This window comes from Scedosporium apiospermum (genome assembly GCF_000732125.1).
Source record: "Scedosporium apiospermum strain IHEM 14462 chromosome Unknown SEQ_SAPIO_0132, whole genome shotgun sequence".
Lineage (NCBI taxonomy): Eukaryota > Fungi > Ascomycota > Sordariomycetes > Microascales > Microascaceae > Scedosporium > Scedosporium apiospermum.
The window spans coordinates 251778-279231 of NW_015971833.1; the positions used below are offsets into that span (position 1 = coordinate 251778).

At 52.0% G+C, this 27454-nt stretch overlaps 7 protein-coding genes and 2 pseudogenes across 7 annotated transcripts; 6 read left to right on the forward strand and 3 right to left on the reverse strand.

Annotated features, from left to right (window-relative positions):
* Nucleotides 1-688: 688 nt before the first annotated feature.
* Nucleotides 689-4132, forward strand: SAPIO_CDS8826 (annotated as a pseudogene; the record flags this gene model as incomplete).
* Nucleotides 4133-4999: 867 nt separating this feature from the next.
* SAPIO_CDS8827 lies at nt 5000-5503 on the forward strand (annotated as a pseudogene; the record flags this gene model as incomplete).
* Nucleotides 5504-5620: 117 nt separating this feature from the next.
* SAPIO_CDS8828 (uncharacterized protein) lies at nt 5621-7069 on the reverse strand (the record flags this gene model as incomplete). Its single annotated transcript, XM_016790373.1, has 2 exons — nt 5621-6385; nt 6632-7069. 2 exons carry the CDS (start codon nt 7067-7069, stop codon nt 5621-5623), a joined length of 1203 nt encoding a protein of 400 aa, XP_016639676.1.
* Nucleotides 7070-8791: 1722 nt separating this feature from the next.
* On the forward strand, nt 8792-10931 carry SAPIO_CDS8829 (uncharacterized protein; the record flags this gene model as incomplete). Its single annotated transcript, XM_016790374.1, has 5 exons — nt 8792-8834; nt 9026-9043; nt 9101-9449; nt 9514-9931; nt 9993-10931. The coding sequence occupies 5 exons, from the start codon at nt 8792-8794 to the stop codon at nt 10929-10931; spliced, it is 1767 nt and encodes a 588-aa protein (XP_016639677.1).
* Nucleotides 10932-12164: 1233 nt separating this feature from the next.
* Nucleotides 12165-13922, reverse strand: SAPIO_CDS8830 (uncharacterized protein; the record flags this gene model as incomplete). Its single annotated transcript, XM_016790375.1, has 7 exons — nt 12165-12307; nt 12377-12598; nt 12650-12759; nt 12841-12919; nt 12993-13057; nt 13132-13415; nt 13512-13922. 7 exons carry the CDS (start codon nt 13920-13922, stop codon nt 12165-12167), a joined length of 1314 nt encoding a protein of 437 aa, XP_016639678.1.
* A 1628-nt stretch (nt 13923-15550) lies between these two features.
* On the forward strand, nt 15551-17569 carry SAPIO_CDS8831 (Siderophore iron transporter; the record flags this gene model as incomplete). The annotated part of the gene is made up of 4 exons (XM_016790376.1): nt 15551-15769; nt 15870-17046; nt 17137-17400; nt 17481-17569. 4 exons carry the CDS (start codon nt 15551-15553, stop codon nt 17567-17569), a joined length of 1749 nt encoding a protein of 582 aa, XP_016639679.1.
* A 1840-nt stretch (nt 17570-19409) lies between these two features.
* SAPIO_CDS8832 (uncharacterized protein) lies at nt 19410-21010 on the forward strand (the record flags this gene model as incomplete). Its single annotated transcript, XM_016790377.1, has 7 exons — nt 19410-19559; nt 19687-19723; nt 19794-19861; nt 19932-20302; nt 20382-20449; nt 20525-20553; nt 20648-21010. 7 exons carry the CDS (start codon nt 19410-19412, stop codon nt 21008-21010), a joined length of 1086 nt encoding a protein of 361 aa, XP_016639680.1.
* Nucleotides 21011-22121: 1111 nt separating this feature from the next.
* On the reverse strand, nt 22122-24634 carry SAPIO_CDS8833 (uncharacterized protein; the record flags this gene model as incomplete). Its single annotated transcript, XM_016790378.1, has 5 exons — nt 22122-22335; nt 22830-23040; nt 23103-24044; nt 24114-24280; nt 24351-24634. The coding sequence occupies 5 exons, from the start codon at nt 24632-24634 to the stop codon at nt 22122-22124; spliced, it is 1818 nt and encodes a 605-aa protein (XP_016639681.1).
* Nucleotides 24635-25654: 1020 nt separating this feature from the next.
* Nucleotides 25655-27051, forward strand: SAPIO_CDS8834 (Upf0075 domain protein; the record flags this gene model as incomplete). The annotated part of the gene is made up of 2 exons (XM_016790379.1): nt 25655-25747; nt 25813-27051. 2 exons carry the CDS (start codon nt 25655-25657, stop codon nt 27049-27051), a joined length of 1332 nt encoding a protein of 443 aa, XP_016639682.1.
* Nucleotides 27052-27454: the final 403 nt, after the last annotated feature.

A 27454-nucleotide genomic window follows, 5' to 3' on the forward strand; every position in this document is an offset into this window, starting at 1 on the left:
CCAGCGCACTGGATCATATGCAGGATAGGGAGAGTCCTAATGGGGTGAACGAGATGATGGACATATTGTGGCAGGAGGAGACTTAGGTGGAAGGTACTCAAGACAAGAAAACTACTGCACGTCTCGCGTATTGGTGATGCGAGATTGACTACGTCGTACAACTAGTCGTATTCCACAGCCCTCCCGTCTTGGCTCCCGGCTTGGGAGGGGTGTTCTCCCCCCGAACGGAAAATAACAACCTCGTATTTCTTCTCGCGATCGATTGAAAAGGAAATCCATCCTAGGGTTTCATACCACCAAATTTGAATGTTAGGAGCATTCCAGTAACTCCAGCCGACTTTACATATCTTTCAGTGCCGGCCCGATAGTCTTGTCAGGTCCATCGACGTGAAGGTGGCTAGATTTGAAGAACGCTGGGTTGCTATCGAAACTGTAGAAGAGATGCCCTCTATTATTGCGTAATTATTACAGAAATATCGGAAAGGTCACTAACCGCTGTTTGCTGCAACTTTGCTTTTTCCCTGGGGGCAACGACTCCTCGATGCTTCTACCCACCAACAGCAAATCAGATACGCGGTGCCGATATGCAGCAGGCCAACTCCATTCCCATGCCCGGCCATCTACATAAGCATTGTCGCTACACCAAACGCAATGCTCCCTCTCTCTCGCTCTTTCACGCCGAACTAAAATGGCCACCCTAGACTCCCTCAAGTGTGCCCTCAGGCAGATCGTCACAGCGACAGGGCCATCCATCCAGCAGCCCTTGTCTGATATGCAATATAGCGCTGGCTTTGACATCTTGGTGCGGGGTTCCGTGTACGAAGGCTTCATCACATCTCAGCTCTCTGGGCTGTTTGCCCTTCTTCTCAAGTCGCAAATCTCCGCACTCGAAATCGGACCTGGTCCCAAGAGTGTACTTGGACATTTACCTCATCACCTGAGACAAAAAGTCAAGAGATACACTGCGTTCGAGCCTAATGGCTTGTTTGCGACGAGATTGGAAGAATCGTTCTCTTCTACCTCCGAAACGGAATCCCCACTGCCTTGTCTTGAAATCCCCCCCAACATCCGTCGAACTCCCTTCGATCTGGACAACAGCGGTTCCAACGCATGTTTAAGTGATGATGATGAAAAGTACAACGTCATCCTCTTCTGCCACAGCATGTACGGTATGAAGCCCAAACGCAAGTTCATCGAACGCGCGTTGGAAATGCTTGTTGAACAGCCACAAGGCGGGATAGTGGTGGTTTTCCATCGTGGTGGGACCCTAAACCTCGAGGGCTTGGTCTGCCATCGAACAGCTTCTTTCCCTACCGGAGTTCTTCGCGTGCGAGATCAAGATGACGTACTGGACAGTTTTGCTCCTTTCATCGCGGGGTTCTCCGTGCAGGATGAGGACGAGGGCAACGCTATCCGAGCCAAGTGGCGCAAGGTGTGCCGCACCTTGGGCCGCCGCGAGGAAGCCAACCCAGACCGTCTCTTTTTCAGCTCGCCCGACATCATGGTCGCGTTCACGCGAGATGCGACTGCGTTGCCGAAGCTGGCAGCGCGGGTTCCATTCGCGAACGGAGACAGGGCGATTAAAAACCGGGAGGCTCGCCTCCACCGCCCCGCCTCGATTATTCGACCCTCAGAGATCGGACATGTCCAGCAGTGCGTTCAGTGGGCTCTGAAGCACGGGTTTGGCCTGACTGTCATTGGCGGGGGTCACAGCGGCCACTGCCTCTGGCCCAACGTGACCGCGATCGACATGGAAGTCTTTGACAAAGTACATATTCTCACAGCAGATGAGGTAGACGGAGGAGATTCTGCTGCTTGGGTCGTTGCTGAGGCCGGCTGCAAAACTGGGGATATCATCCGCAAGGCCATGGAGGCTAACTTGACGGTGCCTTTGGGGGCTCGCCCAAGTGTCGGCGCCGGACTGTATTTGCAAGGCGGTATCGGCCATCTCGCTAGGCAACATGGACTCGCTTGTGATGCCGTCGTTGGCGCTGTTATGGTCAGCGTAAAGTCCGGCCAGGTCCTCTGCATTGGCCAAGTACCAAGCCAATACCAGCCGGCCGGCTCCTTTCGCCCAGAAAACGAAGAAGATTTCCTCTGGGCGATGAAAGGAGCCGGCACCAACTTCGGCATCGTGATTAGCGTCACTTTCAGGGCCTACCCGGTTCCGTCTTATTTGACTCGAAATTGGGTTGTCCCATTGAGTGGACACCTCGAGGCGCGGCTCAAGCTTCGCGACTTTTCCGAACGCTTCGCTCGGAGGCTCCCTCGCAACTGTTCTGCAGATGCGTATCTATACTGGGAGGCTGGCCAGCTGCAGCTTGGCGTGACCATGTTCGAATCGTCCACGACCAACCAGACCTTCGCAGCTCCCACGTCTATAGACGCCGCAATTTTGGGTCCAGAACACGACTCTAAGATTGTGGACAGTATCGGTGTATTCGAGGCCGAGATGTATGTGTCCGGAATGCACGGCGGTCATGCTGGCGGTAAAACCTCCTCGTTTAAGCGATGTTTATTCCTGAAGAACATCGGAGGGGTTGGCGTCGCGGATCGATTGGTGGCAGCCGTCGAGTCTCGCCCTTCACCGCTCTGTTACCTCCACCTCCTACATGGTGGCGGAGCCATCGGCGACGTTGTAGCCGATGCCACTGCCTTTGGCTGTCGAGATTGGGAGTTTGCCTGTGTGATAACTGGCGTCTGGCCCCGCGACAGAGATGGTACCGAAACCGCACGCGCCGCTGTCCAGTGGGTTTACGATGTTGTCGCGAAGTTGTTACCCTTAAGTACCGGGGCTTACGGCGCCGATCTTGGGCCCGACCCGAGGGACACTGTGCTGGCGACCAAGGCTTTCGGACCCAATTTGCCACGGCTTTCCTATCTTAAACAAAGCTTGGATCCGTGCAATGTGCTGGCTTATGCCTGCCCGCTGACAAAAAGGGCGACGGAACACAAACTCATCGTTCTCGTTACGGGGGATAGCGGCGTTGGCAAGGACTACTCTGCCGATATCTGGGTCTCCGAGTTTACCAACCACAACCTCGCGGCACGTTCAGTCAGAATTAGCGATGTGGCCAAGCGAGAATACGCAGCGGCCACTGGCGCCGACTTCAACCGTCTGATTTGGGATCGCGCCTACAAGGAGCAGCACCGGCCAGCATTGACAACATTTTTCCAGAACCAGGTGAAACAGCGACCTCGGCTGCCCGAGGAGCACTTTTTGAAGGTTGTGTCTAGCGCCGAAGATGTGGATGTTCTGTTCATCACTGGGATGAGGGACGAGGCACCGATCGCAACCTTGTCGCCTTCAGTGCCGGCCTTCAGGTTACTCGAGGTTCGCGTCCAAGCAAGCGAAGGTACACTGCGGGTTCGCCGAGGATGCCCCAGCGGCGGTGTCCACGGAGATGATGGCAACAAGGAGAGCAACAATGGCAAGACGGACTCAACCGATTTTGACTACCGTCCCAGCCTCGTCTTCAATAACGATACGACCGGAAATGAAGCAGCCAAAAAATTCGCTGAACACCATCTGCTTCCCTTCTGCCACGAAGACCTGCAGCAACTTGCCAACATGGCGCGCCGCGTATCCGACTTCCCACGCCAAGGCGTCGAGTTCCGCCACGTACTCGGCATCTCCCAGCAGCCGGGCGGGTTGGACCTATGCACGTCTCTCCTGCAAAAGCATTTCATCGGTAACTGGGCCAAAGTCAGCGCAATACCATGTCCCGAGACTGGCGGCCTTGTCTATGCGTCCGCGTTGTCCCTGAAAGTCGGTGTGCCCTTGGCGATAATTCGCGAAGCCGGCAAGCTCCCCCCACCCACCATTTCTGTCGGAAAATCACCGTCGTATATCTCATCCTTGACATTAAACGGTGCGGGAGAGAAGCGGATCGAGATCGAGCAGGATTTGCTCCATGGGGGTGATTCGGTGGTCGTGGTGGACGATGTCCTTTCTACAGGGGAGACTCTGTGCGGGGTTCTGGAGCTCCTCAAAAAGGCCGGCGTCCGTGCCGCAGATATCAGCGTCATGGTCGTAGCCGAGTTCCCTGCTCACCGTGGCCGGGAATTGCTACGCCAGCGAGGGTTTGGTGGAATCAGCATTCAAAGCCTCTTGGTCTTCAGCGGTGCTTAGGGGAAAGGAAAGAAAGGCGCTTAGAATCTGGTCTGCCTTCTTCTAGATCTTAGAAGATGTCACCACGAGCGTATAGTTTGAGATTGACAGGATGATATTAAACAGGTAAAAATAGAGTTTAAGTTATGTTGCACCAATGCAGTTTACTGGATATTCCCATCATGCCCTCAAACTACATTGTATCTGCCTTCAAGGAGCTACTCACCAACGGCATAAGATGATAAACACTGTCGAAGCACCTGGACAGTGCTCAGTGGAATTTCGAAGAATGACTCTGACGACTCAAGGCCTACATAGCAAGGTATGGTAGGAGAGTTTTTGGAGCGTCCAGATGCGTCTGAACCGGAGCCGTTAACGGAGTGCTTCGAGACCAGTCCATTTATGTTGAGACCGAACGGGATAGAGTGGACATTGGTAGTTATGACGCTCCGCCCCAAGACCGAAACCATTGACAGTCTGCAATACAACATCGTGCAAGTTTCCATTTTTAGTTAGTGGCGCGAGACTCTGACACGCAGGACTGGCATGCCGTGTCTGACTGGATTGGGATTTGAGAAGCCCCCACCCCGATGCTTCGTCCAAGTTTCCCGATTCAGATGACACCGCGACCTTCGCCATGAAATCTCCTTTCGGTAGGTTGCGCGAGCTGCGGATTTCTTATTGCATAGATTCAGTTTTCGTGTATATAAGGGTGATTAAATTCTCGATGGAGAGATGATGATTTCCACTCAGGAAAACTAACAACTCTCACAGAAAGTCATCATCATCCTCTTCAAGCACTTCTACCACTGCCTTATTAAGTCTTTACGCCCGGCTTCTTGAATGCCTTCCAACACCCCTAACACTGTCGTTCCTACCACTCTCGCCATGCCCTCACCCAATTCCAACCCGCGTGTAGTTGTCACGACACACAACGCAGCTGGAACAGCCATCTTCGCCTCTGACAGCGAAGTACCACTGTTCCACCCCATGGGCCCAACAGGCTCGTCCTTCGCGGTATTCGACAGGCGCAACATGGTACCAGTCAACAACACCGAGCGTGCGCAGAACTACCCGAACACGATACCCCGTTGCCCGCCTAATGGCATCACCTTCTGCATCAGCAACATCGCACCCAACTTCACCGTCCCTATGCACCGGACGCTGAGTCTGGACTACGCCATCGTGATCAGCGGCGAGATCGTCATAAAACTAGATAGCGGTGAGGAGAAGACGGTCAAAGCAGGCGAGTTCATCGTCCAGGGCGGTGTGAATCATCAGTGGATTAACAGGACGGATGAGACATGCCGGATCGGGTTTGTAACGGTTGGTGCGGAGAAGGTTAAGCTGGCGGACGGCACGAAGCTGGATGAAATTGCACCGAGAAGATAGGATAGGATGATCTGCGCAGAACCGTTCATTTCCGATCTTGTCTTCTGGACCCAGATATGCACGTTTCAATGTTTGAACAATTACTTCTGCGTATTTCTCTCTCTCTCTCTCACTCTCTCAGATAGCGCTCTTGTCGCCTAGAAGGTCTTTCATTCCAGTATATTCGCGAATCCTTTCAAACACCCTCTGCGCGCGTTCCTTTTGTTCCATACTTGTAGCAGACTTTTCATCCTTGGCGGTACGAGTTGGCCAGAGAAGCAAGTATCCCCCAATGGCGCGGCAACGAGGCGGGCCGTCTTTGCCATCATGGGGTTGACCTATGTGATTGACATCGCCAAAAGACTGAGGAACGGTTGCCAGGAACTCGTCGGCTAACCATTGAATCGTTAAAATACACTCGGTCACTGTATTATTTAGCGTCTGCTTTTCGACCTCGGCTAAGTCTAGGGTCTCTAGAGCGGCTTTTGAGCATTGAAGGAGTTGCTGAAGGAAGATGATACGCGCTGTCCTATGGTAGTTCCACTCGTAGGCCATCCACACATCCGAGTGAAGCTGGATCCTATCCGTAATACCCCGTGCAGCCGGCGAAAGATCCTGTCGTTCCGAAACCTCCAAGGTGGTGAAAGACCACTGAGATGTCTGCCGCCAACTCACGGCTGCCTGGTCCAAGGAATGCAATTCCTTGATCATGTCCACAAGGATTGATGTTGGCAGCCCTCCTGCACTGACAAGCGCCAGCAAGGACCTCGCACGCTTGCACGTCTCACTAATGTCGTGGGTATTCTTTTCAAGGCGGACATAAGCCTCGCTATCATTTAACTGACCGAGCCAGTCTGATGTCTCATCGGTTTGCGGTAGATTAAACGCTAGACGTTGCTTTTGCTTCACGATGTTAGTACGAGGTGACAGGTAAATAGGAAAGTTTGAGTTCTTACGATTCTGTGATGTGCAAGCCGAAATAGACTCCACCCGCGAGAGCTGTAGAATAAATCACTGCCCCGCAAACGCAGTATCTGAACCATTCCTTGTACGTGGGATCCTTTTCTGATATCTTCGGGTGCATATAATGTCTGAAGAATGTATCAGTGTGAACGAGTCATGGAAGTATCTCGAATCGTAGACACTGACCTCGAAAATATCTAGCACAACCACCGTCATGAGATCGTAATCATCTGGCACTTTACCCGGTGCCGAGAGCGACTCTCCTAAGGCGCTGAGTGCCCTCCCATAACATTGCAGTGCCTTGCACGCAACTGCATTGCCGTCTTGATCTCTCGACACGTCTGCATACGCCGCAGCCAGGACTGCCCAGCGTAAAGCACATCGGCCCTCAACATTGACCTCCTTAAACATGGAAGGCAGATGCTCAAGGAAACCAGGAGAGGGCGCCTGATTACGAGGGTAGATGATATACTTTTCCATGAATTGTTCTACGCACTGCTCTTCCACTGGCGGTTGGAATCGCACCGGTAGCCGCCCTTTTAGCCAGGGATGGCAATTCCTTAGCTTAATTTCTGAAGCTTCCCCAAGACCTAGAGGAGGATGGTGGTTCGCGCTTGGCTTCATGATGGAAGACAGCTCCCCTCGAGGAGCCCGGCTCTCACCGACAGATTTGCTGCGCTTCCGAACTGAAGGATGCGAGGAATCCGGCGAACTTGAAAGAGTGACCGCCGTCGTGTTTGTTGCTTCCCAATGCTCGACCACCTTGGCCGTCTCATGGCGGAAGATGAGGGACGATTCGTCGCGATACCCCTCACAGACCTCGTTACGGTGGATGCAGCGGCGACAGGATGGCCGTCCCTCATCGCAGCGAACACGGCGCTGCCGGCAACGCAAACATCCACGGCTAAGGCGCCCCATATGCTCAGAATCCTTGGGCCCGTCGCGTAAAAATGCAGTGTGGGTTGACGTCGTGCAGGTCAAAGACATGACCACGACGGTGCCGTCTGACATCGCCCAAATCGCTGTTACTTTTCGTGCCCAATATGTAAGGCAGAAAGGCTTGTAAGCTCATTCCAGACACTGGCGGCTAAGAGGGTCCTGCGGAAGTCCTTCATACGAAGGTGGAAATAACTCGCTCAGATATCTTATTTTGTTTTTTCCCCATTTTTCCCCTCCTCCAAGCTCCTAGTTACTTAGGCTCATGATTTCAATCTCGATATATATTCCGGGCGTTTTGCGGTAATCTGCCCAGGAAGGGTGATGTTGCACACACCTCAAGAGCCAATGCTAAAACCTTCAAAATCTTGGTCGCTGTTTTCCCTAGCCTTAATAGAGCAGATCCAGAACTCACACTAATACATACGACCATAGCTCGCAGAATATTGAGGGTCCCGTCCGCTCCCCTATACACAAGCTGCGAAGCGCCAGACTAGTAGTTGGGTCGGTGACGACCAGCGAATCCCTGGTGTTGTATGTTTTTTTTTCTTTTCCTTCTTTTCTTTTTTCCCTGTCTTGATAGGTCTCTCTCGATGTTGACTGATTTTCTTCTCTAGCCTGTCTTCGCGTGTCAATTCTTCCGAAGGAGGTTAATTGTTTGATGAAATGACCTGATGCGATGTTCACGCATTCGGAAGCTCGGCGGAGTCCAGCTACAGTGGGTTAGTTAACTACATGCGCCCGATTTAATATATCTATATGTTCGATGAGGGTGACAAAAAATGGGTGGTGAAGTACGATGTCCATTCCGTCCGTCATCACTCGAATCTAGTAGAACTTCATCAACTTGTGTCGACACTCGGCAGGGACATCCTCTAACTTGCAGCGTTGGCAATTTTACCCATTTCCATCCATCTCCTAGAGGGGAGTATTACCCATGCCCTATAATATTCTGCCTCGTCATCTGTGGTCATTTTTTAGGCTTACAAGTTAGGGTTCGGAGAGTTAGCTTTCGGATATGATTTCTCAAATCTAGCCCATTCTTCCCGAATTGGAAATTGGCCAGCCCCATGACAGACAGAGCGAATATGGAAGCCTTCGAAGTGAATGGGTGTGGGAACTGAGGAGCAGACTGCTGGGCCGCGATTCCCGCGAACCTAGCGATGTTGCGGGTCTGCCGAGACCGGAAATACTCAGGAAAAATATCTCATAACGCTATCCCTCATTCTGCCCTAGTTTAGTCGAGTGACTGTTTCATTTGGGTTGCTTCTCGGCTCCTCGCCAACAGCGGACACCCTGGAAAATGGAATGACTCGATATTGCTGGCAAACATCAGACTTGTCCATCTTCAGAGTCCGGCCGGGCCACGATTGGAGGTGACGCCGGCGAAGTACCCTTGTCCGCTGCCCCATGTCCGGTTCCCGCCCCCGTCGTCTCCGAGCCTCCCGGGCTTGTATGTATCCCCCACATCTGTTCCTGACTCCCGACCCGCTCGGTACCGTGTAGCCACTTAAAATGTTGCTCATCCGGCATCCCCTTCCCCTTCCCCGCTCACCTGCATGTCGCGTTCCACCCTGTCCATTCTTCTCCCGCCTTATGTAGTGGCCTGGTCCATAGTGCTAACTATTCCGCCTTGCCTTGCAGGTGACTACTGCCACAAGCGTAGGATAAAGTGCCGGCCGAGCGATCGGGAGCCTGATAGGTGTCAAAACTGCGTAGATTTCGACCTGGCCTGCGTCTATGAGCGACCATTAAGACGCGGCCGTACCTTGGCTGGCCAATCAGTTTCACGTCTTGGCTTATCGAGGAGCTCCCATGTTTGGCCTGGACACCACCAGCAACCCAGCACCGCCAACCATTCTAGCCTCCCATCTACCAACAATGATGTGCCCAGGCCAACCCCTGCCGCCATCCCACCCGTCCAGTCCCGTCGTGGAAGCTTCGGTGGTGTGTGGAACGGTGCAGACAACACCCTTTCATTAGGTCGTGGGTGGAAGTCCTTTGCGAGGGCATCAACACCTTTGCTGGCGCCCGTCTTGAGTGTATATTTCGAAACAGTGTATCCAATGTTAGTTATTGTAACTCTATCCGTGAACCCTTTTATCCTTTTCAACCCTAACTCAGGTTTCTAGATTTCCCTTATTCGATCGAGAATCCCTCGAATTAGCCGTGGCCGCCGGCGAACACACACGTAATCGCGCCTTTTTCTGCTCGGTCATGGCCGCGTGCGCCCTCGCATCCTCCCGTGTGAGGGATGGTGCCCTCGTCTCCCCCGGTCGCCACTCCCCCGATCTGCTCGTTCTTCCTTCTGAAGATTTCTTTGCGGCGGCGGAGGAAGCTCTTCCCAGCGATCCTATCGATGCCCATGACTTCAACTACGTGCGCGGTGCCGCGTTGCTAGCTTTGACGAGTATCCAGGATGGGAAGATTGACCAAATGCGCAAGTATATTGGTACTTACTTCACAATCATGGCTATTCGACAGTGGCATGATGAGACACATTGGCCCGAGGGCCTTTCTGCCCTGGCTATGGAGGAAATGAGGCGATTGGTAGGTAATCTCCCTATTGTATGGAGCTCTTTTTGTTGACTCACGCTTTTCTCGGGTGCAGTACTGGTCCATATACACGCTTGACATTTACTTGTCTACTGTTTGGGGAGGGTGCTTCCATTTCCAAGAAGCTCACGCTCACGTGGACTATCCCCAAGGTATCTCCAGCACTCCCCAGACTGGAGACTCTGACTGGATTGTCGGTTGGAACTTTACTACAGACCTGTATCGAATCCTAGAGCACGCTCTAACCCGATTACGCACGCGGAATTCCAAGTTTAACCTATTTTGTGTTCGAGATGGTATTAGTGGAAGCTCCCCTGCTGGAATCGTAGGTTCAGGCAATGGGAATATTCTTGAAAGGGTCGATGGCCTCTACCTATCTCTGCCATCGATATTTAAGGAACTCCGACCGGCCACGGGGAATATAAGCACAGACATCTACGGCTTTCAAGCTGCTAATATCCAAGCGACACTTGCACTGCTCCGCATGGTCCTATTTTCTCTCGAAATAGATGCCGACATGGAAAAGAAGTGCGCCGTTGCCGAAGACATCCTGACCATCTTTCACCATGTGCCCAAGTCATTCCAGCGGGCTATCAGCACCCCACTTATCTACCATATTGCCAGTATCGGCAATATTCTCGGCTCGGTCATGGAAGGCCCCCTCTCTGAAACATCCTATCAACGGGTCCGTGGTATTCTCCTCTCCATGGCCTCGCTCCTTGAAAGCCTGGAAGCGTTCCTTCGAAGACGCACAGGAGCGGGGAAACATCTGAGGGAGCTTGTTGAGAGAATCGACGTGTATATGGCATCCCGAAGAGAGATTCCAACCTCGGCCACCACGCAGGAAGCCGACCCTGGAGAGCTTCCGGCTGCCAACGTTGATGGAGACGTCATTGACAATTTATCTCCACTGTTCCAGCTGCCGGACGAGCTCTTGCAGGACTGGAACTGGCCTTTAATGATACTGGCTGACACGGAACAGCCATTTATTTGACGGGAAGCGGATCTCGCACACCACAACTCAACTAAGATGTGCCAACCAGCATGGTGAAGTTTTTGAGGAGAGAGCAAGAAGAGAGCCAGAGAGCTCATGTTTCGGCCTGCTGATGCGAATTTGTCATGGTCACACATGTCCCCAAACTTCTTCTGGCAACGATCCCGATATAAGGTAGATACGAGGAGGAAAGAGGAGAAAGATATAGGCGCTCCTCCGTCAGAACGGCTGCCCCCTTCTTTCCCGTTTGTGATAGCCAGTAGGCTCGCTGCCAGTCGACAGGCTACTCTCAGCTCCAATTCAACATCGATAGAGCCATCAGAAGATCGACCATGGTTAAGGATTTAAAGGGTAGGGGTTCTTCGTCAGGATGTCTTAGGTTGACGAAAGGCCCTTCATGCGGCTATACCTTGAGGCTAATCAAGTCTATTTAGTTGATGGTGTTTACAGAGAACCGAACATTACGTGAGCCAGGATACTTCAACCGTTACAGTATTATCTAGCACAGCTTAGTTACTGCCTTGACCCAGTCATGAACAGCATGGGCGGCCAAGCAAAGAACCTTACAGTACTTGGCGCCCTTGGAGCCCCATTTGTAGTTCTGGATGTGATGACGATCCCAATAACGCAATGGTATTCAACCCATGGAGACATCGCGTCTTAATGTCCGGCCCTTTCTAGGCTAACTCCACTAAAACGCTCCCACTGGACGGTATCATAGATATCGATATTAGCATCCGCCTTCCGTTTTTGTCTGTCGTTTTGGGCTTGGCGGTGTCTCTAGTTTTCCACTTTTCGTAGTCGGCACACTCGATCAGCATAATATGGTCGTAGGCAGCGACTAGAAACTCTAGCTGTAGGATGGTCAAGCAGGTCATCCCGGATCTTGGCCCAAATCTCACATTTTAAAAAGATTTATTATAACAAACGCTCACCCATGCCTCCCCTATCTTAATTACAGGAGTGCACATGCAACTGCAGCGCCAGAATCTGGACCGCCACGGCCATGTCCCAAACGGTAGACACGTACCCATGAATATACAGGTTTCTGCTTCGTGGCCACATTTGCAAATATCCCAGCCGTTCGGGAGTGCCCCAGCGTGCGTGTGGCCGTTCTCACTGGCGGGCATTCCGTCCATGTTCGCCATCGAATTCGGAAATACTCGCGTTACGCACAGCAACTAAACGGCCCTGCCAAAACTCTGAAGAAGCGAGACTACTTGAAGAATGGACCTAAGGGTACATGCCCCTTCCCGGCTTCTTTTGAAAGAACATCTCAGGTAGTTCGAACGATGGGTCGAGATCTTTCAGATGGTTGAGAGTGTCCTGGACCACATCGTATCCGAAATTGTGATTGAAATATTCTTCGGGGTTTGCTTGAATTGGCATTAGTAAAGAGCGCAATGCCATGTTCGGGTTTATCCGTCTTTCTGGCCTCGACTTACTTGGGACCTTTTCGATGGGCATAAATCTAGATGCGTCTTTCCGGATCAACTCAGGCTCGTCCTGTCCAGCATTGCTGAAAATCTGCATGAGGCTAGCTCTGTTCTTTCTGATCTTCTCGTAGAGCTTCAGCCTCTCGGCCACGTTCTCACGGCTGGCGCCCACGAGAACCATGCCAAGAACGACCCCATCTTCAATGCCTTGAGCACCACCTTGCCCCTGATCTGCGCGAGGTTAGATCGTGTCCGGAAACGACTTTATCAACGAGTACTCACGAGGAAGCATAGGATGTGCCGCGTCGCCGGCCAGCGCCAAATTACCCTTCGTCCAGCTAGGGATCGGCTGCCGGAACAGAAGCGCCCACTGCTTCACTTCAGTTGCCTTGCTGTAAAAAACCGGTAAGATGCCTGCAGCGCGCAAGAGAAGAGGGTTGAAGAAAGATGAAGGCTGGTGGTGTCTTGCCTACCTAATGACGGCAAAAAGGTCAGGGTGGACGTCTGAATATCTCTCCAGAAGCTTCGACTTGTCCACTGAAGCTTGCCAGTCTACAAAGAGGTCAACATTAGAACCATATGCACGTACAGCCCGGCTATGTACGCGTGAGCCTGCATCACCAACCCTCTTTCTTCATCATTTCCACATCTTCCTGGTGGAATATGGCGACAAAATTGTGTACCTCGTTGCTGGGTCTACGTCAGTACGTTCTTATGGGATCCCCCCGCTCCGAGGGTGAAGAGGGAGGCAGAGCAGGACTCACTTCCGGCAAGGGTAGGACACTATCCTCTTCAAATCGCCGACGAAGAATTTCATACGACCGTCGTCTCCTTCGTTGAAGAACCTGGTTGAGGGGTCCGACTCGACATCTGAGACCGGGATGAGGAACCGGTAGCAGAAGTTGTACATGTCCTTGGACGGCTCTGGGGGGTTCGGTCTTCCCAATACCGCCTCAACGGCGACGGTATGGACGCCATCTGCCGCGATGACGATATCGCCCTTTATATTGTCGCCATTTGCGAGTGTTATCGAAGGTTCATCAGGATTCTAAAATCCAATTCCAACAAGTTAGCTGTTAATCGACTGGTTCTTTATTTTATATTTAATTCTTTTTTTATTTCTTGTGCTACTTCTTTCACTGACATATTTCACCACCTCGGACTTTAGGAGCACGGTAACAGGGCTACCTTGTCCGTCGGGCTCGGTTGCCAGCCGTTTGAGCTCTTCATGAAGATCGACACGGTGTGCCAAATACCAAGGGGCACCGCACTGGATAGGAATCTCAGCTTCAGTCGTGCCCTCGTGGAATCGCTCCAAAGTCTTTGCGTAGGCGCGGTAGCTCGACTTGGTCGTGACGAACTTTGCGCCCACAGGGTCCAAGCCCCAGGCCAAGAGGGCCCGTGATGCATTCGGGGGAACGTGGATGGCGGCCCCGACTTCGTTGTTCAGAGAAGACCGTTCGTAAACCCGAACGGCGTGACCGGCGCGGCGCAGTGCAATCGCCGCCGAAAAGCCTGCGATACCTCCGCCGGCTATCAAGATATTCAACGCCATGGGTGTGTGTTGCCGCGATGTAGGTTTGCTTGTTTCGTTAGTACAGTGGCAACAATGATTAGGTGAAGGAAAGTGTGTGTGGATGCGTGGAAGGATTCCGAGACCGCGAAACGGAGAAAGAGGGGACGAAATTTCGGACTGGGTGTAGGAGCCAAAACGGGTGTTGCGAATTCACCTCGTCCAACCATACCTACTTCCTTCTTGTAACTACTTATGCACCCCCATCAGGGTATTCTTTGTTAACCGTTCATCAGAGAGATCACAACTTCTCAAGGTATGTCAAGGGTATTGCTACTTCTGTTAAAGTTGGTGATATAAACAGAGAATACGGAGACCCAATCAGGTATTGTAATGCTCAAAGCATGGTATTCCCAACCCTTGACAGACCAACAAAAATTTCTCTCTGGAAGTGGACGTGGACTGACAAGCTACAGAGATGGCTGAATCCTCCGTTCCTCTCGTGGTACCAAGGTAAATATTGCAAAATACGACATTGCTCGGGGGCTTATTCCGGGAAGTGGTTAGAAACCCCTGGCCATGTTGCGTAAGTACGAAGCACTCTGTGAAGCGATTCGCTGAGTGCGACTGTGAGCCAATATCGCTCCAGGGGCAAATGCAGGTCGAGGGAACTATTGACGCCACCGGCGTCCGCTGCGACCTGACGTTTGAAGTTGATGCATGGAGGTCGCGGACGCTAAGTAATAGCCCCACCGCCCCGGTCGAGTTAAAGCTGTCACTGGATAACGCCCTGGTTGGTGAAATCGTATGCGAAGAAGGCAGGAATACTTTCACATGGACGCGCATTAAGCCGTCAGTGGGTGAACGGCCTTCTCGAACCACGTTGCAGACTGTACAAACTACTTCGCACGGGTCGGGAAGTGGGTGGTACTCGCCAAGGGACTAAATCAACAAAGTTTGGAGGGCTCGGCCCGGGGGACGTATGCCGGAGGAAGGAGGGGAAGAAGTAGTGTACGTGTATACCCTGGCAGTGGTCTAGATCCAACTAGGAAGCAGGGGCTGTCATCGCTTGGCGCTGCCACAACTGCCAGGGTGATAAGAAGAGGGGGCTTCAAGCACGGGGAGAAATCTTGCTTTTACGCGGAAACCAGGGTTGTAGGGTAGGATCGAGCTGGTCTCCATAACAGCCGCGGCCCCCACCTACCTTTTATTTCTTTTCTGCGCCTGCCTGGGGTTGGTACCGGTTGCGACCCGTTGGCTAGCAACTTGGGACTGACAGAAGCGGATGCTTTCAGGATTCTACAAGTGCATAGTATTACCGCCTGCAGGGATGGGTCCGAAGAGGAGAACGTCCGGGGCTCCCCTGACGGAGCCTAAGATTGCACATTTACTCAGGATCATTCGGGCGACCATGGACGCATCAGCTACCAGTACTTCGTGCATCGACTCTAATCGTCCCTAGACTAGGCCTGGATGGCCTGAGGACAGGATAGCCACTGTGCGTCCAACCAGCCTCTTGACTACCACCCTAGCAGCAACTGAGAGGTTCAAATTTGCTGGTCTGGCTTACTTTCCTTCCTTCGTTACCTTGCTGTAGTGTGTTTGTCTCTGGAGATAGTCCTTCACATATCACCATCACCATTGACGCTGCACATTCGGCCATCGACAACATGGGATCTGTTGGAATGCCTCGATCAGATGAGGAGAAAGTTGTAGACGCGACCAAGCCTATAACATCATCCGCGAGCGATGAGGGAAACAACAAGCAGGCAACCGACTCGATCGATGACGAGCCAGTCCCCCATCTACACGCCAAGACGTTCCTGACTGTCTTTGCGGTGTGCTTCATCTACTTCGCTCAGCTTGTCAATGTCGTCGGCGCCGGTGCTGTAAGTGATAATCACTGTCCCAATATACTACTGTTACTGCTACATCCTCGGATTTGGGGGCACTCTTCTCGGGACTAACGCGTGGTGGGATACGATACAGCAAACACAGAATATTATTGCCGCCATAGGGGGCAGCTCCGAGAGCGTATGGCTGACATCGACCATCGCCATTCTGACCGTAGTCCTATCACCAATCGTGTCGCAGGCTGCCGACTACTGGGGTCGCAGATGGTTCCTGATCCTGCTCACCCAATGCGGCGTTATCGGGTCCATAGTGGTGGCACGCGCCAATAGCATCGGTATGGCCATCGCTGGCTTCACCGTCACGGGCATCTCGTACGGCGCCCAACCGCTCCTCCATGCCGTCGCGTCTGAGGTCCTGCCTCGAAGGTACCGCCCATGGGCGCAGGCCGTGACCAATCTGTCGGCAGCCCTTGGCGGTCTCGTTGGTCTCCTCGTCGGTGGCGCCATGACCAGAAACCACAATGTTTCGGGCTTCAGGAACTACTGGTACATGACGACGGCCATCTATTTCGTCGCCACCGCATTCACCACCATTCTGTACAACCCCCCAAAGACGCCCAATCAACTCAACTTTAGCAACGCCGAGAAGCTAGCCAAGCTGGACTGGGCCGGCTACTTTTTGCTTTCCTCCGGTCTCGTGCTCTTTTGCATGGGTCTTTCGTGGTCGCAAAACCCGTACTCGTGGTCAGACCCGCACCCATCCGCCACCTTCGCGATCGGCGTAGCCCTGATAGTTGGCTTGATCGTCTACGAGACTTGGTTCAAGCGCGATGGCATGCTCCACCACGGCTTGTTCGGCAACCGCAACTTTCCGCTAGCGCTGCTGTGCGTCTTCGTCGAGGGGCTCGTCTTCTTCGCCGCCAACAACTACTTCGCTTTCGAGGTTAGCGTCCTCTATGAAACCGACTCGCTGCGCACCGGCCTGCGCTATGGCATCAACATGATCGTCTACGGCCTAAGCGCCGTCCTCGCAGGTCTATACTGTTCCACCACCAAGAACGTACGCTGGCCCACCGTTGTCGCCTTCGTCTCGATGATCATATTTTTCGTCTTGATGGCCACCGCTACGCCGTCCGCAACCAGCTCTCGGAATGTCTGGGGCTACCCCGTCTTCCTCGGTCTCGGGCTTGGTATCTGTCTCTGCGCGCTAGTTACGGTGGCGCAGCTTTCCACCCCGCGCGAGCTTATCGCCATCACCAGCGGATTGATGATCGGCATGCGGTCGCTTGGCGGTTCCGTCGGTCTCGCCATCTGTAAGATATCACTCCTTTTATTATTTTCTCTCCCCTAAATATTATGTTGGCTAACCTTGCACGCGTATCTGCCTGTGGCAATAATAATAGATAATGCTATCCTTACGGGCGAGTTGAGCAACCATCTGGGACCTAACATCGCCTCGGCTGTAGTTCCACTTGGTCTGCCCGAATCCTCTCTCGGATCGTTTATAGCGGCCCTCTCGACTCAGGACAACACCGCCCTGATGGCTGTCCCCGGTGTCTCACCGTCCATCATCCAGGCTGGAGCTGGAGCTCTTCTACAAACGTACAGCGTCGCCTTCCGATGGGTGTGGACGGCTGCGGGAGCGTTTACGGTCGTTGCAGCCGTTGGTAAGGAGCATTATCAGATCCATCTCTCTCGTGTCTGGCAGCGAGGCTAACCTTTTGTTCTCCGTTGCCTTCCATATTAGGTGCCGTGTTCTTAGTCGACCCCAAAAAGGAGTTCAACAACCACATCGACGCCCCCGCCGAGAAAGAGGAGGAGCTGTACAGGAACTAAGCTGGGAATTATAGCAGTCAGGCTGGCCATCATCTTGCGGAGCTCTCGTCGAGTGCATACATACATAGACAACCGAGTTAATACTCAACCAATCTACGAGTAGCATAAGCATGAATGGTAGCATAGGAGGTCATAATTATCCGTCAATTATTGGCTCTAATTACTCCTTGCACCTTTTATTCGACGTAATTTCGATCTTAATTTTGACATCAGTTTTTTCTTTCTTTTTCTTTTTTGTTCTTCTTTATTTAGACGAAGTACGAAGTACGAGAAACGTACGAAGTACAATTAAATCTTTTTCCAACCTATTTTGACATGGGTGGTGTGTGGGCAAATCGGACTAGTGGCATCATCCGAGGGTACATCGCAAACTTGGCGCACATTCCAAGGTGCCGGAGCCCGCGCTCGCCGCTTGTACATACCCCTTAACCCACCAGACGGGTAGGTGTCAAAAAGACTGCTATTTTCTCAGATTAATGCTACTCTGTTGGGGAACGTGTTACTGGCAATAGTAAACTTTCTCAATCCGGGGAAGAGGATACAAGTATTGTACTTCGTAGTGTACCTCGGTAGAATCGGAAGGATCCCGGTGGTGTAACCTAGATGAGAGTAGGCATGCTGGTGGGTTGGTGGCGGCTCTGTGTTGATCCTTCGGCCGGCTCCCCTTGTCTGGAACCCCGGGTTTTGTTCAGCCGCATGCACTTAGTACTTGTAGGTTGGATGAGGACATTATTATGCGATACGTCCAGACCATGGGTCTTGCATACACGTATCGTACTTGTACTAGTACAGAAACCCGGAAAATAAACCATTTCCCCCGTGCGTTATCATTGGCCGATCGACGATGGCATTTCGGCAAGGACTTTGTAGTTATTTCTCTGGCGTGTCGGGAGCCTGTAAATTGTCTCCGAGCATCGGGATTCGGGATGGGTGGACAGTACCACGCAGACGAACATCCCAACGTGGGGACTAAATGAGGAATATGCTATTGGTAATGTGACATTATGAATACGAGTGAGCTTACGAAGTTGGCTGTGGCTAGTTTGTATTGATCCTATGTATCAGTAGGACTGGCTTCCTCTGTCCAGTTGGTTCCCCAGCGACTGAGCCAAAATCTTTGCACTGACGTGCGCGCCGCTTGCCACAGGGGGTGTCGTGCCGGGGTTGGCCCTGGCAATGAGAATTATACATTGCTGTGCTCGAAGCTCAAGATTGCCCTTCAGTGGGGGTTCCTGCAGGTTGCGTGGAATGAATATGAAAAAGGGGAGGAAAGAAATCAAGGAGGGTAGCGCAGATGCCACCGATTTCCCCCCACACGGTCGTTCAGCTTGGTTTGGCGTACCCAGCCTCCAGGGTATCCTCAGCCGTGACCCAGAACATCTTGCGACGGTAGGGGGCCTCATGGAAACTTTCTTAGTCGTAACTGAGAGGTTGATCGACCACATCGGGTCCGAAAGAACCCCTTGAAAAACGAATTTAATAGGAACCTTTTACATAGCATGAATTGCATTGGGCTCCGTTCCAGAGCTTCGGGACCTCCTTTTTCGGCTACTTTTCCGGTAAGCACTGAGCGTGATGGAGCGCGACCTTTTGTCGCAACCCAGTCCAGTGGCTTGTTTTACTTGTGCAGGGTTGAATTCCTTTTCCGCACAATGTCCCGTTTAGTAGGTTTCTATCACGTCCTCCAAGCTTTTTCGATTTGATATCATAGGCCCATGGCTCGTTACACGTCAATCTGTTCTGTGAAGAAGAGAATCGGGCTCGAACTGTCCTCTCCCAGAACTTATTACTTCATCCTGCGGAACCAACCGACTGAGCACGGCGACAAATTCAAGGCATCATGTTCGGCCCCCCGGAAGTCCAGCTCGTGCTCGTCTTGAGCAGCTTTTTCGTGGGCCTCGCTTTCCTCACGGTGATAGCACGGCTTTGCGCGAGAATCATGATCGTTCGAATCATCGGCGCTGAGGATTACCTGATCATTGGCTCAATGGTATGTCCGGGAGAGGTTAAGATAAGACTGTGAAACCTTTTACCTCCAGGATGTTGCTGCCCTAAAGCGTCCAGAATTGGCAAGTTTTGATGACGATCGACAAGGTTAACATAGCTTATTTTGACAGGCAGCTTCGATCGGATTTCTAATCGTCGAGATGCTTCGTACGAAGTCCCCGAACGACACCCGCTTGGAAGGTATTCTTGCTGACGACGGCATCTAACTGGCGCGCAGAAATTAAGTACGGTTTGGGATTGCACCTTGCAGATATCGCCCCTGAGTTCCAGGTCAAGTTCTTCCAGGTATTGACCACGCCGCCGAAGACAAACATCGAGATCGAGTCAACGAACTAATAATAGAACGTCGTTCCAGTGTCTTTGGGCGACAATCCCGGTGTACAACTTATCGTTGGTGTTGTGCAAATTGTCCATCGTCTTCCAGTACAAGCGAGTATTCGACGTGCCCACGGTCAAGAAGATTTGCAGGGTCTTGCTACCTGTTTTGGTCGTGTACGGAATGTGGACCGTCTTAGGCTCTGTATTCATGTGTGTGCCCGTCAAGTTCTTTTGGGGAGAAGGAGAGGGTTCGTGCATGAATAGGCTGGCCTTCTGGTTTTCCAACGCCGCGCTAAACATCACCACCGACATCATTATCATTGCAATACCCATGCCTCTCATCAAGAGGCTCCAGATCCCACTTCGACAAAAGATCATACTCATGGTTGTTTTCGCATTTGGCGCCTTGTATGCCTAGGCTATTGCCTTATTCCACCATCAAGATTTAATTTCTCTTAAAGAGCATTGGCTAATGGTCTGCGTCTAGCGTCTGCATTACCTCGATCGTCCGGCTGCGCTCGCTACTCGATATTTCAACGTCGCCAGATACCTCCTGTATGTTAGTCCGTAGCGGTTCTCCCCGTTTAAGTGTCTTTCGCCGTGCCAGGCTGACCATAATGTATCGAATAGTTGACGGAGTCGATATCGCCCTATGGAGTGTGAGTTTCCTTTCCTTCTGACAAGAGGCTCACCCAATCTTGGATTTGTGCCCCGCGCGCGCGTGTGCGTATGTTTTCTGACGGGTGGTTCCAGAACATCGAGATCAATCTCGCTATTATCTGCGCATCTGTTCCGGCCCTGAAGCCGCTCGTGTCTAAGATCTTCCCTAAGCTACTTGGCTTAACTGGCCGTTCTGGTAACCGATCCGGCACTGGATATGCCCAGCATCAAGATAGCCACGCCCTGGAGTCGTTCAAACGACATGCCAATACCGCGACGCATGCATCAGCAGTCACCAGCTCGGCAATCCGAGGTAACAAGGGTATTTACGTGGAGCACACCTTCGAGGTCAGGGAGGACAACGACGGAAAGAATATCAATAGCCGTGAAGGAAGTGAACGAAACCTCGTACCTTCAGACAACGAACCCTACGCGAAGAGTAGGGAGATTGTGTAAACCATAAGTCTCTGGCCAGCGAGGTCCGGCTAGATTATCTCTCTTCTAGTTGTAGAGGTTGGCAGGTGTCAGAGTCTCTTGGGATGTATTATAATAGTAAAAGAATGTAAGCTATGTCTCACATTACTCTGTACTGAGAGTAAATCTGGGTATTATCGCGATCTCTTTATATAAAGGTGGGATGCAGTTGATATTCCATTTCTTTCTACACCCTCGTCGCGGCCCGGATCACGCCGTCCCTAGTCGTGTGTGACATGAAGGCTCTCCGTCTCTCATCCGGCTCTGACGGGTCATGCAGTTTGACATGAACAATCCCGCCATCCATGTGTGTCTTGCTCTTCTCCAACAAGTTCTAATCATAGGAGCAAGGCCCTCTCACTTTTCATCTACGTCTGCGTGGAGGCTAAACCTTAGCCCTCGGGGTGGTGTTACTGGACACCGCAGAACATCCGCTCGACCCGGCGTTCTGATGGGTGGTATTCCCAAATTATATGAATGAAGGATTAGCCTGGGGAACCTTGGATAGTTCCTCTTGTCGCTGACTTGATAAAAAGGAGATCAATGTGACGACATCTGAAGCCCGAGATCAACATGAATGAATAAATGGATGCAATCTCTCGCGTCTAAGCGGCCCTGACAACGACCTACGACAGACAGCTTTACTCCTTGACAACTCCCTCCTGAGTTTTCTTAGTCTTGCTTAACCCTAGACTCTAGCACGCTTCGTTAAACTCTCAATCTTCTCCAGCTATCCCCATACGTCTGGTAACAATGTAGAGCAGAAGAAGAAGGAACAAAAAAGAAGGACTAAAGGAGCTAAAAGAAAACATACAACACCAGGGATTCGCTGGTCGTCACCGACCCAACTACTAGTCTGGCGCTTCGCAGCTTGTGTACAGGGGAGCGGACGGGACCCTCAATATTCTGCGAGCTATGGTCGTATGTATCAGTGCGGGTTCTAAATCTGCTCTATAAAGGGCAGGCCATATGTTGGAACGTATCTCACAGCTGTTTTTAAAGAGGGTTGTGATATGTGCATTGATTATGCTGAGATTAGTACTCGGCGGTGGCATATTGGTTCGTGGTAACATTGATGGATAGAAAGTTCGGTCTAGGTTATGTTGGCAAGTCCTTCCCTTGAACTACGGTTGGATTTATTTGCATCGTCTTCCTGGTCCGCTGCAACGATGGTATCGACAAAATCCATCAAAGCCGTTCCGAGAGCTGACTCTGTGAAGGAGGCCGCTGGTGAGGCGGCAGATGGCTGGAGCTCTCTTGTGTCGACGCGGACCGACGTGGGAGGCGAGATGTCCCTGGCGTCGAGGCTAGTTTCTATATCAGCAGGGTTAGGCTCGATAGATTGGAGAGCCTATTCGCCCCGAACCATGAGCATGAATTAATCGAAGCAATTGCAGTTTACGTGCTGTCAGGGTTGGCCGGCGTACGGCCGGGTGATCCGGCAGCAAAAGATGCGTTAAGTGCCGCGACCAGCGGTACTTGATTACTTGATTGAAGCCATGACGGGAGGTTCTTATCCTATTATCTAGTGTTCTAGTTTACGAGACTACGAGGAACCGTCGTAGGCAGATATAGTATATACATATATATTCCATGGAGCGGTTCGAGCTACTCTTCGCTCAGATCATTGGAAGAAGGGTATTAACTGTTATTATATTGCGTATGTGGCTGGCATACATCGATACCCGAGGTGGTATCAACTGGCTCCAGCGCGCGTGTCGCAGGACTGCTGCTTAATTAGCAGCTATCAATCGATCATACCCTGCAGCTTCTGCGAAGTGGATTGTAATCTCAGACTGACAACTTTTCGGACTGCGTAGGAAAGGCACCCTGGTTAGAAATGTCGTCGCTAGACGACACCTTCGGAGCCACGCCCATCTGGCTATGCGCATGCTCAGCCAAAACATCACCGTGCTCCCTGTAGTTGTGCTCCATGTTCCAGTTGAAGAAGCTGTTGGCGCTAAACAGGGCATCGATGGACTCGAGGGAACGGTTTGCGGTTTCGGGATAGACTAATATCCAAATTGGTTAGAGTGCTGCTATACGCGGTGAGCGTTGAAAGGTATTAACTTACACAAAAACACGACAGGAATCCAGAGCAGGTTTAGGCCGGCAAAGAGGAAGTACGTTCGGTTCTCCAGCACATCAAACATGATGGGGTTAACCAGCACTGTCATACCTACACCGATGGCCCACCCGGTGATACCGAAGCCATTTCCCTGGGCACGCATCTCCGACGACCAAATCTCGGTAGGAATCAAAAAGGCGACCGTTCCCCATGTAGCTGCGTAGCAAATGTTGAATAGGAAGAGCATGGTGACCGCGGCAGGAGCATACTGTGTGGCCTTCTCCGGCTGACTGCGGGATGCCTCGTAAACGGCACCAGCAATCAGGTTGACCGCAAAAAGAGCCAGCGATCCGCCCATCAAGCACTTGCGACGACCGAGCCGGTCGACGATCTGAGCACTGATAATGGTTCCAATGATTCCTACGGTGTTGAGACCGCCGGCCAAACCGTTTTGGGTAAGCGCGGGATACCCTGCAGCAGAGAGGAGAACAGGCGAGTATGCAGTGACGGCGGTAATTCCGGTCCAGGAAGCCATAATCTGAAGGAAAAGGCAGAGCCAGGCACGCTGGCCCAAGTTCTCCCCCGCCTTACCACCGCGACCGATCAGGATCTTGACGAACTCGAGAGGGCTACTGAGGCTACTATTCTCGGCGACAGCCTTGATTTCGAGGAACTCGCGCTCGACTTCCTCATCGTAGCGGCCTCGGACATGCTCAAGGACCTCGCGGGCCTCGTCGTACCTACCGACAGAGGCGAGGTAGCGAGGGGTATCGGGAAGCATCTTGATGCCAAGGAAGAGGAGGATAGCAGGGAAACACTGGAAAGCGAGGAGGAACCGCCACCTCACATCGGAGTATCCGTTGTTAACGAAGGCAAGGCCGAATGAGAGCCAGTAGGCGACGGAAATACCGAGGTAGTTGGCGATGAAGACGTAACCCAGATAGCCACCTGAAGATTTGAGGTTAGCTCTAGATATAAACCGAGTCGATGTGAGTGGGAAAAATTCTATGCACATACCTCGATGATTCGCTGTAGACGTTTCCGAGATTAGAACAGGTGTGATACCTGTCAACGCACCAGTACCAATACCGGTCACAACACGAGCGACAATGATGAAGTCACTAGACTGAGCAGCAGCCTGGAGAGCACCACCAACCATTGCGAACAGAGTTCCGATGAAGAGACTGGGTAGTAAGGCGGGTTAGAAGAAGTGGTCATTTCTAGGTGGACAGGACGTAGGGCGAGAAGACCCACCCATTGACACGACCGATTCTGTCAGCGGCCCAACCGCCAGCAAAGGATCCGAATATACATCCAAGATAGTAGACGGAGACAATACCTCCTTGATGGACTGTATCGGTCACAGTACCATCAGGGTCGCCAATGCCTACTTCGGTGACATAGTAAGGAGCGGCGTTGACACCCCCCATGACACCCTGGTCGTAACCTTCGAAGAAGATACTAACAAGGGAAAAGATCTGGATCGCAAGATTGAGTTGTTTGGGCGACCAGCCCTTCCAGATCGTGGTATACCCCATTGCATATTACGCGCCGCCGTCGCGGAGGGGATTGGCGTTAAACCGAGGGACTTCCTCTAAGGACTAAAGCCAATGAAATTTGTGAGAGAGAAACGTATAACGAGGAATATGATGATTGCTTCGGACGAGGGACGATGAGCCAACTCTTCATGAAGTTGAGACGAAGTGAGACATCGGAGACTCGAGCTTTTTGAGGCGTGAGAGGGTGGAAGAATCCTCAATATATAGCCGGCTCACACCACCAGCCGATGAAGATCTTGCATCCGTGTCAAGCCTGTGGTCGTCAAGCCTTGTTCTAGAGACATGCATGAAATCCCAGAGCGGGATATGAGCCCACCCCCGGATTTTCTCGCTGCCGAAAAGATGTTTCTGAAATGGAGCTGGGGTATGGGGTACTCCACTTCCCAATGGGGTTCGGTGGCTGCATTTTTTGGTAATCCTCAGGAGAAAGAAGTTTGTTCGGTGTGTTCCATGTTAAGCCGTGATTGGGCCATGGGCCGATCCCCGTCCCCATTCGGAGATTCGAAGTGGGTATTGCCACCCTAGCATAACCGCGTAGCCGCTTAGGCTTTCTGCAAGTCACCGAATAACCGTGTAAGCGTTTATCCTCAACGTCGACACCGAGGCAATGGTTTTCCGTCCCTCATATGGAAATGGATACGGCGGAAAGGAACGCGGAGCAGTAAGCGGTTTGCCTTGGTAGCCTATCCCATGCCACTGGTTGTGCCTCGTGTGACGCGGATGCCAAGAGACCGGTTACCCATGTTAAAATGGGCTGGAACACTCCAGCGGGGCGAGAGGAAGTCATGAATTCGTGCATATAAGACGGTCGCCCAAAAGACGGCCTGGATTCCCGATCCGCAGAGGAACCAGGGATATGTTCCACCGTGCTGTCAAAAATCATAGATACAACTTTCTTTAACTTCCCTCATTCTACCCTACTTACTCTACTTAATTCCGAACGACCCCTAATCGCGATATTGATTTGATTATCATCTGTACAATACTCAGACGTTGATCATGACATTAAACGGAGCTGCCATCTCCAATGGCACCGGCCACGGGAAACCCCTCGATATTTTGGCACTAGGCATGAACAGTGGTACATCAATGGTAAGTTCTACTCCGTAAACGTGTTCAATTCTATAGCTATGGTTTTTCTAAACTTGGGGAAACAGGACGGAGTAGACATTGTGCTTTGCCGTTTCCGCCAGGAGGCTCCAGAGGCTCCTATGCACTTTGAACTTCTCAAGTACGGCGAAGTGCCCATGGACCTCGAACTCAAAAAGAGAGTGCTCAACATCATTTACCATGACAAGACATCGGCGTCCGAGCTTTCGGAGGTCAACGTATTGCTGGGCGAGATCTTTGCAGACGCCGCCATCAAGTTCTGCAAACAGCATGGGGTTGACGTCAAAACCATCGATGTAATCGGTTCCCATGGTCAGACCATTTGGTTGGAGAGCATGCCCGCTCCGGGAATTCCCAGGTCAGCTTTGACCATGGCCGAGGGTACCATCATTGCCGCCCGGACGGGAGTCACAACCGTCACTGACTTCAGGGTCTCCGATCAGTCGGCCGGTCGGCAGGGCGCCCCCCTCATTGCCTTCTTCGATGCTCTCCTTCTCCACGACCCCACAAAGCTTAGAGCCTGCCAGAATATTGGCGGCATCGCCAATGTGTGCTTCATCCCCCCGGAGGGGCCGGAGTTTGCCTACGACTTTGACACCGGCCCCGGGAACTGCCTGATCGATGCGGTGGTACGTCACTACACGAATGGGGAGCAAGAATACGACAAAGACGGCGTCATGGGCAAGCGCGGAAAGGTCAACCAAGAACTTGTCGACAAGTTCATTGCCTCGGTCCCTTACTTCTCCTGGGATCCTCCCAAGACGACCGGTAGAGAGGTCTTCCGCGACACACTCGCAGACAAGCTTATCTCTGAAGCTGAGGCTCTGGGCATGTCTGCTGACGATGTTGTCGCCACGGTCACCCGGATTACTTCGCAGGCCATTGTCGATCATTGGCGTCGGTATGGCCCCAAGGGCAAGCAGGTCGAGGAGGTCTTCATGTGCGGCGGGGGGGCGTTTAACCCCAATATTACGGACTACATGCGTGAGAACCTTCCCGGTGTGAAGATCCGCATGCTTGATGAGGCTGGGATCCCGGCGGGTGCTAAGGAGGCCGTTACCTTCGCCTGGCAGGGTATGGAGGCCGTAGTTGGCCGTAGTATCCCAGTTCCGGATAGAGTGGAAACAAGGAGGCCCTGGGTCCTTGGAAAGGTAAATCCTGGCGATAATTACCGGGAGGTCCTTACAAAGGGCATGTCATTTGGGCAGGGCAGAACCAAGCTGGACTGGGTCAAGAAGATGATAAACTACGTTGATGGCGAGGTATTTGATAGCAGACTCATATAATCTAAGGGGCATCATCGATGTGTATCCACATGGCGAATAATGTCGTTGTTGTTTTCTCACATGTGTGCTCTCCATTCTGTTTGCACGCGTCTTCAATACTACCTTGTAATGTAAATGGTAGGAGGCGATATTCGAGTGCCTCGGTCCGGGCTCTCCCGAGTCGATACAAAGAACAACTATGCAGTCATTTAGGGACCTAAAATGACCCGAGAAACTAGTACCGTCCGTCGACATCGTCGGCGTGCATCGGCAAAGCCATCCTTCGACTCAGCATCCGTTGCAAGCTGCAACCATTCGCGTGAATATTGATATGAAGGGACAATGACAGGATAAGAATAATCGGCCGTTGCGTCGCTTGCAATTCTGCCTCCCCTCTTCTCTTTTCTTTAGCAGGAAGTAATAT